The sequence below is a fragment of the Macrobrachium rosenbergii genome, chromosome 56 (assembly GCF_040412425.1).
Source record: "Macrobrachium rosenbergii isolate ZJJX-2024 chromosome 56, ASM4041242v1, whole genome shotgun sequence".
In the NCBI taxonomy this organism is placed as follows: domain Eukaryota; kingdom Metazoa; phylum Arthropoda; class Malacostraca; order Decapoda; family Palaemonidae; genus Macrobrachium; species Macrobrachium rosenbergii.
In genome coordinates, this window is record NC_089796.1 from 19,289,302 (window position 1) to 19,299,744 (window position 10,443).

A 10,443-nucleotide genomic window follows, 5' to 3' on the forward strand; every position below is an offset into this window, starting at 1 on the left:
TTATATATATATATATATATATATATATACTGTATATACAGTATATATTTATATTTATATTTTAATCTAAAATGCGTTGAAAACTGTATAGCATATTTTTTAATGATAAGAAATGTCACTAACTGAATATTCCATTGAGAGAGAGAGAGAGAGAGAGAGAGAGAGAGAGAGAGAGAGAGAGAGAGAGAGAGAGTCTAGGCATCACACAAACACACATTCTCCTTCAAGCACAGTGTATATGAATACGCTACGTTAAAAACACGAGTCTCTTTAACAAGAAGTTGTACAGGCCATTAGAAGTTTCACCGCTGACAATTAACAAACCACGCTTGAGAATGTGTGTCTCCTGGCCGAGTGTGTCAAAGAGAGAGAGAGAGAGAGAGAGAGAGAGAGAGAGAGAGGAGAGTCACAAAACAAAGAAAGTATGAAGGATTTATCAAAATGTGAATGTTAAATATTGATGGTTATGCATTTTTGTAATTATCACGGAATCGACTTTGATCTTAATACGAGAATTATTGGTATTAGTTGTATTTTAATTTTAGTTAGCATCGACAAAAATAGACAAATAAATAAACGGTAAATAAAAAAAAGAGGCACGTTCTTTTGTTTACTGCTGATGAAAGTTTCGCACAAACATTACTGGAGGAAGATGCTGACATTTAACTCGGGGTTTGGAAGTTAGGGCCTAACCAAAATGTATTTTAAGGCAGGCAGTAAAATACTGTGCTCGTATTTCAAGGAAGGGTCCGGGGAAAGGTTGCAATATAATTTACAGAGAGGAATAGTATTTAAATGTAAGTATAAATGAAATTTGTTCGGGAACCTCTGGAAATACTCTGTTGTCTTTGGCAGCACTAGGATTTAAAATGTCAAGATTATGAAATTGTGAAGGACAGTGCAAAATGGGAAGTCAGAGCGAATTGTGATGATGCAAAGTAATTAGGAGATTGGTCAATATTTTTTAATTTCAGTTCTCTGATTCTGTCGTAGTGTTGTTTTTGTTAAAAAGTGATCTCTTGGAACATATGTACAAATAAAAATTATATATAGATCTATATATATGTATGTATATACACACTATATATGTATATATACTATATATATATATGTGTGTTTGTGTTTATGTGTAGGCTGTGTGTGTCTTTAAATGCGATTTAACGTGTGTATGGTTCACTAAGTCTATTAAAGCTATCACCTATTGAATAATTAGTCTAATAATATACAGTATTACAACATTGTGTGTGTGTGTTCGCATTTATAGTGTCCCGATTCACTATCAATACACTTTCACCTACAAGTGTCCTAATCTAAGACTAAAAGTCATTTTGATTTTACAAGAAATTCATTCGTTACCTGCAGTGAAAAAAATGAGAACTTAGGCATGATATACATTTCACATTTTTCTTAACGTATCTTTGCATTAAGAAATGCTACTCTAGAAAAACAGATAAAAACGACTAACCTAAATGACACGAAAAATACCCAAAGTTTAAAAACTGTAGTTTATCAGAGCATAAACACATGATGAGTGTAATAATATCCATCAATATACAATAGATCTTTATCTATTATATATATATATATATATATATATATATATATATATATATATATATATATATATATATATATATATAGGACACATTGTCTTGTACTGGTGAAGCACAAATTCGACAAAAAATAATCTGCATTTTTGTTACTTTTGGTTTTAGGAAACGAGACTCATTGTGTTGGTGTCGTTAAAGTTATAAGTGGTTTTATTCATCTCTGGATTATGCTGTATATTGATTATATAAGTCTATTTTTCATTTGCAAACAACAGAAAGAATGGCAGCGTTAAGCAAATGCAACTAAGTATGACAACCAACACATTTAATCCATTACTGTATGATAATCATCACACTTAAAAAAGTCATCTTTCCTAAAACCCTCCATATTATACACTTGACAGACTCATATGTCAATCTTGTTGCAGCAAGTGCACGATTGCATGAACCTCTTTAACATTATTATCACCCAAAAAACACGCAACAACCAGTTACCTGTAAACATAGGAACCGCCAGCATGAAGTAATAAGTTACCAAATTTTCGGGGGCGGGAGCTGTGGAGCCGATAGCAACCTTGGCCAGCTGCGGTCTTGTTCTCTGCGTTGGTGCTCCCTGGGGGTGGGGAGTGATTGCTCCATGGAGCGCTCCTGTGAATCTTGCCACATCTCCAGCTCATTGAATTGAAATCTTCGGCCGATGTAAGATCACGACGCCGATTATGTCCATCTCGTAGTTGCGAGATGCGCTTTCATGGGAAAAAGTCAAGATGGTGATGGCTTCTACTTGGAAATGTCGCCGTGATGCAAACATGCAATTTCGAAAGCATATTGATTAGATTTCACTCATGAATTTAATTTATATGAAGGTCATGTTCTTTTCAAGTATCTGTGAAATTATGTTGTGTTGAATGTCCTTTTACTGAACTGATATTTCCAACGACTTGTCTTCTTTAAGACCTTTGTCCCCTCCTCCCACTGGCCCCCAAAACATAAATTTACCAGACTCATCGGCGGTGGGGACTCGTGTGCCTGACACGAAGCCATCATTTGATAGCAATTTTCTTGGACTTCTGGTGGATGACGGGGCTGTTTTTATTCTCGATTTATTCACTTCTTTTTTATAAATTTGGCGGTTGTTTGCGGTTGCACCTCATTGATTCGCTTTTGGGCTCATCAATTGCAGTTTTCATTTCACAAGATTGACCCTTTGCCATTTATATATCTTTTTCTTTCGATGTCACACACATACACACACACATCACTCCGTTCATTAAAGCTAAAGTAAAACACGTTTAGGAAAGCACAACGGAGAAAGTTGCTTTCGGTAGTTGAAAGTGACAGCAGTAAGAAGAAACATTGGTCAATAAATAATACAATGCTATATGCGTAGAAGTACAACCAAATGCTGACGCTGTACAAGGGAGCACATTTTTACACTCTGGTCAAGTATAGCGGAGTCCCTCAAACGGACAGACAGCTAAACACTACTGAATTTCAAGAACAAAACATCGAGATGGAATGTTAGAGTGGTATATACATTATGTATATTATTAATATATAATGTGTGCGTCATTTCTAAGGCTGGGGTAGCTTTGGGCAGACCTTTTCGTAGATGAAGCTGAAACCAGACGGGAAAAGGAGTACAGTAGAGGCACATGGTTGGCTTCAGTCACCCCTCCCCTCCTCCCCTACTCTGCTTCCTTATGAGGGACACGAAGCCCGTCTATGGTCGTCTGACAGATGGCATAAATGACAGTTAGGGCCTTCAGCTGACGGCAGCAGCTTGAGCGAGTCCTGCGGTGCGTGTAAGGCTTCAGTCGTAAGGAAGTCAGCGTTTATTCAGACGAATTACTGACTCAGTTGCTGCACCTCAGCGGTTTTGGATGGTGCTGGGATCATCTTGAACTGATGCTTATGGTCGGGAGATGGATTCTGCCCATTGTGATATGCTATTCAGGACTTTTGGGATGGTTGCTTCGTCGTTCTGATTTGAAAAAGAGCAAAGAGCGTTAGACATTTATAAAAGTGCAATATTATATCCTTCACTACTCTGTACTTAGCACTTTGCATGTAAAAGTATTACAGTTAAAAGTTTGTATGCTTTTTTCACTATCTACAACAGATGCATTGTGTACCTGGTCATATATTTTCTGACAAAATCGAGCTCAGAAAAAAATAATAATAATTTTAAGAAAGAACTTACGATTTGGATTTTGGCTGGCGCGACTTAGTGACCAGGTCATGCAAGGTCACCATGGCTTCTTCAAGTCCTTCGCCAGTGACGGCACACGCCGGTGCCACAGACCAGGGTTGGTTGTCAGGGAGATCGGGCAATCCCAGAGCCTTCGCCAGGTGATGGGGCTCTCGCGCCCCTGGGAGATCTTGCTTGTTGGCCAGTATGAGAAGAGGAGGGCGGGGTCGGTTGAGTGCCACGCACTGGGCACTCTGTTGCTTCGTCAGCCTTTGTAACTCCACCCTGGTCTCTTCAAGTCTCTCCTCGCCCGTACTGGAATCCACGACGAAGATGAGCGCATCCGTGGCACGTGTGTACGAACGCCACAGTGGGCGTACCCGTTCGGCACCTCCAACGTCCCATATCAACCACTGGGCGCCCCCGGCGCGGACTCTTTCCATGTTGAAACCCACTGTGGGCACGGCATTAACGTACTGTCCATACCTCAGTCGAAACAGAGCTGTGGTTTTGCCCGAGGAGTCTAGGCCTACCAACACCACGTGGGCGGGAGGCCTAATCAGTGCCGAAGCCTCCCACATCAAGTTACGGGCGGCCTCCACCAGGCCCGCCCAAAGGCACGAACACATCCTCACGCCCTCATATTTTCCACCCTCACTAGAAACGCCATCTCAGCCCAACACCGACAGTTGCTTCCGAGGTAATAGTCTCACTTCGGCATCAGTTACGAAGATTATTGTCCCAACAAAAAATATACACCGGAAACTGGGCAGTAGGGTTACTGAAAAAACACTGCAACGATTTTATACGTTAATTTGCACAACCTCTTGCCTGTTTTATATCTGCCTCACTGATTGATAAGCATCTTCCCTTTTAGGAAAAAATGTTCTTTGGAAAAATTTCAGAGGCAACTTGGAATAACAAAAGGGGAAAAAAACGTAAACAAACACAGCACTTTAAAATAAAGATCGCCCAGAAATCTATTTTCCTTTTGTATTCTAATACAGGCTTATTCACTGTTGTTTGAATACTTATGATGAAGGCAATGGTGCTTCTTTTGTATGTTCTTTCGCACGAACCTTCTAGTGTTAAGTGAATCTCGCTGAATATATCAATGTCAAGGAAGACGGCCGAGGACTATCTCTTGGAGAGGCTGAGCTCAACAACCAGCCTCCCGAACGTCTCGCGGGCAACTGAAGTCTCCGGAGCGCTGGCCCTGAGTGATTCATTCCAGTATCCCGTCGGTCGGCCAGCACAGCTCCTTTTGGAAAAGTGAACGAAAGAAAACGGAAATAGTGGGAGGTGCCGCTGTCGTTATAATACAATGTTTTATTTTGCATTTTTTATTATCGTTTGTTTTATTTCAGCATTCATATTTGGAAGACAGCTTTTTAAAATTACTTTCGTAACAGAAGTTAGGGGCATTTAAAAGAAATATGCAATTGATTTTAATTAAAATTCAGGTAATTGGCATCATTTGCAAAGGCAACTTGTATGATAGTATCTGATTCTTCTTAATTTCAGCATGCTGATAAGAACAAAGTTTTGTTTCGCTGATGGTGGTTGCGGGGGGGTTAGAAAATTCAATACATTCATCCACCTCGTATGCCATTTATGTGTCCGATTCCTGCACGATTCATCGAAGGAATCAACCGAATGAGATTCCCATGGATGGAATCATGTATAGATCGCAACGGTCGTTCCTTTCGGAAACATGCTGCTCGCTGCTTGAAGGCTAAAGCAAAAACTGACGTGGGAAAATTCTGCAATTTCCTCTCGCAGTAGATCCTTTTACTTATATATTCTAGCTTACGTCAAAGCTACGTCGCCATGGCGTTCCTTTTGAGTTGTGGCGAGTTTGTGGAATAATTTCTTTCCCCGTCAGCTAAGGTTTTTAATCCATTTAGGAACATACAGGTTTGTTTTGAGGAAGATTAATCTCGGCGATTTCGGGCAGGCAGTCGATGCCTGCCATGGTTTGTTTACCTGGAAATAGAACAGTAGCTTTAATCTTTTCCCGCTACGCTGGATGACTCACGTTGATGGAGGAGGAGGAGGAAGAGGGGGTGGATGTGTCGGGGGAGGGGGAGTGGCAGCCAAGAGGAGTTGGAGGGGTACGAAAGAAGTGGTGGAGGAGAAGGGAGAGGGATAAGAAGAGACGACTGCAGAAAGGGGAATAGAAACAGATATGATGATCCCTTGGCGAAGAAAAAACAGACACTTTTTTGCATCAAGGGATAGTGCTGATGGTACAATGGATTTAGTTTTTAAAACATTGCAAATAAAAGATAGATAAAAACAGATGATGTTTTGATGGCCAAGGAAACACAAGTAATAATGTGGTTAGGAAAAAGGATGGTCTTTCGTGTGATATGTATAGCCTATATATATAAATATATATGTATATATATACTGTATGATATGCATTATATATATATATATATATATATATATATATATATATATATATATATATATATATATATATATATATATATACAGGATTAATGACGTGTATCAAAAAGAGTAAGATGTATTAAAAGAATGTTACAAAAGAAGGCCGAGTGAATATGAAGAAAGCAACCGAAAGTAATTTTAAGATACAGAAAACGGGAAGGTGATATTTAAAATTTCAGGAAGACGGATCGGGTGTGCATATAGGGAAGTTTCGAGTTGCTGAAGTTCCCCCGAGAAGTTTTGAAGTGAATTGCATTTAGGAGGAAGAAAGAGAAAGTGGAAATACGAGACTTTTGCGAAACAAGACTCTACGTATTTCTGTGTTTAGGTCTTTTTTCGTGTGTGTCTTTTAGGGACGCGAGGAAAACCGGGATTATAATCAGCTGTAAGACGTATTCTTAGAAAGGAGCGACCGACGTTGTTGTTGTTTATGATTAAGCTGGCGTTATGCCAGCACGGGCTCTTGGTCGTAGAGCACCCCGTAAAAGCGACCAATTAATGGTAGTGTATATAGAAATCAGTGTCTAAAATTGAAAAGAATATGAAAATCTCTCTCTCTCTCTCTCTCTCTCTCTCTCCTCTCTCTCTCTCTCTCTCTCTCTCTCAGCCCCACATGAAACCTACGTGTGGGCGCAATGCCTGCTAGAAAAATGAAAGACTACTTGCACCGTTAGATTTATGATCATCCCATTATTCTTATTGATCCTTCTTGAATTATATTACTGATACGAAGGGCCAAGGATTTATGGTAAAAAAAAAGTTATAGACCAAAAATTATTTTGCTAGATTTTTCGGAATGAGTCGTACTGTGATGGAATGGCTGATCGCTGGTAAATGAAATTCTGCCCCACATTTTGATGTAATTCTTGTTTGTATGTTATCACTCAGTAGGGTTATTAACGTATTAGGCACCTGGTATATATAGGCCTATGTATGTTCGTATACACAGACGCACATACACACACATATATGTATATATAGTATGTATATATATATATATATATATATATATATATATATATATATATATATATATATATATATATGTGTGTGTGTGTGTGTGTGTGTGGTAATAAGACGTCGAACTTCTCTTATCCTTAGTATTTTTTAAAAACTTTGAATTTAAATAATTGAAATCTGAACGAAAATTGAGAGAAATTCAGTGTCTCCGTTGAAATTCAGTTAGAAGACCAGTGTGGGCTCGGTTCCCTTCCTGCGAAGGAGAATTTTGCTGTTCATTACCCTTTGGATTTCAGGAGCCAAGACTTTGATTTTTAAATTGTACTGTGAAATGTTACAAATTGAAGAGGTTGAGAGGTCACTTTTAATTAACGACCTAGAAATGATGAATAATTTTAATTAACGACTTAGAAACGATGAATATGTATATATGTATATATATATATATATATATATATATATATATATATATATATATATATATATATATATATATATATATATATATATATATATATATATGCAGAATCTATAGTCACTTACATATGCACCAGATATAAATGTAATTCTAATAGCCACAATGCCCTCTTAACTTCGCTAATTCTTCGCGCTTTTTTGGATATGCTTGTAACTACGAAGGCCGGCCGTCACAGGCTCTTCATTCTTCCCTTTGGATCTATCGGCTTCGTAGTTACAAGCATATCCAAAAAAGCGCGAAGAATTAGCGAAGTTAAGAGGGCATTGTGGCTATTAGAATTACATATATTTATATATCTATATATATATATATATATATATATATATATATATATATATATATATATATATATATATATATATATATATATATGTGTGTGTGTGTGTGTGTGTGTGTGTGTGTATGTGTGTGTGTATCTTTCTGAATATATATCTGTTGTATATAATATACAATATATATATATTATATATATACGTATATATGTGTACGTATATGTGTGTATTCATGTATGTACGTATTCATGTATGTAGAAAGACATGAGTGTGTGTGTCTGTGTATATTGACAGGATCATCAGGACCCGTGTACACTTAAACATTTTGAAGTTATCGTTCAATTAAAAAAAAATACTTGTTTCGATTCTGTAGGGTCATTTTCAGTGATATTCGAAATACAGAAAGTCATAGAACGGAAAGTGGTCTAAATATACACGCGTAAAAATAGCGAAACGAAATTTCAATGGAAATATAACCATGAAAAAGTAATAATATACTTTGTTTGTAAAGGTACATAAACTGTACGTCAACTGAAGAATCCACAGTAGAGAATGGTAAAGGAGAGCTGTCCTCATTTATTCGGAGTTGGCGGAAGTATCAGTATTGTGTAGAGCTGATTTTTGTCGTAAATTTTTTCTTAGAAATTAAGTTTATCTTCTAATTTTCTTGTTTTTGTTTTATTTATTTTTAATGTATATTTATCTTGACTTGACATTTTCTCATTCCAGTTTTTATATTACACTTTGCATTGTTCATGTTTACTATTTGGATGCAAGCTGTCATTATAAAATATACTTTTGAAATTATCTTACACTAGTATCAAAACTTTAGGGTTCACTTGAATAAAAATGCCTACAAAACGTTATGGAGTGGTCCTCAATTTCTTCTTTAAGCCTTTAAGAGGCAGACATATATAACGCTTGCGCGCGCGCGCGCGCGCACACACACACACACACACACACACACACACACACACACACACACACACACACACACACATATATATATATATATAATTTATATTCGCTGGAAAGAATGGCTTCAGAATGGATTAGCCTTCCGGTTCTAAGCAAATGTTTAAGGATGAGGCTGCTAGTCCCGTCCCCTTCTCCAATCTGGTTGCGACCTGCTACTTATCATATAGCTGCCAGTTACATATAATTCAGTGCTTGAATCAACAATGGAATTGAACGGTATTGGGCTGCAGAGTTCTTTTCCAGACCAGTCAGCGGAAATGAGTATTGTAAGTTGTCGCGTTAATAACTGGTATTTGTTATTAAGTGATTTTGTTAATCTTTGGTTAATGTATGGGAAATATGTCAGGGTGAAAGGGTGAAAACAGTTGTGTGAAGAGTATGGGAAAGTAAAGCTTTATAAATCAGTGTGAGGTATGAAATATATAACATAATTCTGTATTTTCAGTTTTTAATGCATTTTCCTACTTAAGCTCATTCAGGAATATTCTCCTTTCAGTTGCTGAATGGATGATCATTGTTATATATCCTTTCTGATACTTATATTACATATGCCCCGTAAAAATAAACCACTGTTGATTACAATCAGATACCGCACTGAAAAGAAAGCGTGAAGTTTCGAAACCTGTTTGCGGTATTCAACAAAAAGAATTCAACATCAGTGGTGGTTTTTTAAACATTCGATCCGTGGTTCGTACATAAATACATCTCCTTTCATCGTCTAAGCTGTTTTTGAAAGGAGGTTATCGTAAGATGGAAAGTCTTCTGTTGAACATAGACTGTAGGAAATATACAATTATATATAGTTATAATAGAGAATTTTCTATGCAATTCAGCATGCAAAATGAGATTGATATCTTAATAGTCTGTATGTGGCTGAGATTTAGTGTATTGTAATGATGATGTTTAGCATATTAAAGAAAGTGCCATCATAGATTTCAGTACATATTAATTTATTTAGCTGCCGAAGCATGATATCTTAAACCGCTTTAGTAAATAAATTATCTTGATGTTTACTTAGTGCCGAAAAGGAGGTACTTTAAAATCAGAAAGGTTCTTTACAAAGTTTTGAAATTAACCAGTCTCCGGGTACTTTGGTTTACGTTTCACAAATAGGAACTTTTAGCTTCTTCAGCAATAACTTGAAATCTATCAGTATTCACAGTTATGATAGTTTTTAATAAGGAACATACACCTAGAAGATAACAGGTGATGGCAGTAACCAGAATGGTAATTTGAGCATTGAATTATAAGGTAGGATTCCTCAGTTGGACGATAATTGTTTTACGGACGAATAGCAGCGTAGTTAAACTGATAGCTATTCTTGTCATGTGACGCAGAATTCTCTTACTTTACGCTATGATGGAATGCGACCACTCTCTCTCTCTCTCTCTCTCTCTCTCTCTCTCTCTCTCTCTCTCTCTCTCTCATTTAACTAAATAGAGATATTGCGTGCAATTGTCCACATGACAGCTTCAATTAAAGGACGACAACATTTTCTACACACTTATCTGTTAAGTGGAACGTTATCGCCATCTTTATTATCATCTTTAATTAATA

At 37.1% G+C, this 10,443-nt stretch overlaps 1 protein-coding gene across 1 annotated transcript; it reads right to left on the minus strand.

Annotated features, from left to right (window-relative positions):
* Positions 1–2,045: 2,045 nt before the first annotated feature.
* LOC136836437 (ADP-ribosylation factor-like protein 4C) lies at positions 2,046–4,936 on the minus strand. Its single transcript, XM_067100679.1, has 2 exons — positions 3,754–4,936; positions 2,046–3,534 (listed from the first exon to the last, which is right to left on the minus strand). Exons 1-2 carry the CDS (start codon positions 4,368–4,370, stop codon positions 3,504–3,506), a joined length of 648 nt encoding a protein of 215 aa, XP_066956780.1. The 5' UTR covers positions 4,371–4,936; the 3' UTR covers positions 2,046–3,503.
* Positions 4,937–10,443: the final 5,507 nt, after the last annotated feature.

Coding starts and splice junctions, on each gene's coding strand:
- LOC136836437 (XM_067100679.1), bottom strand. CDS start 4,370: ATGTGTTCGTGCCTTTGGGCGGGCCTGGTGGAGGCCGCCCGTAACTTG. Junction 3,535..3,753: donor CGCCAGCCAAAATCCAAATC/GTAAGTTCTTTC, acceptor TTTTCAAATCAG/AACGACGAAGCAACCATCCC.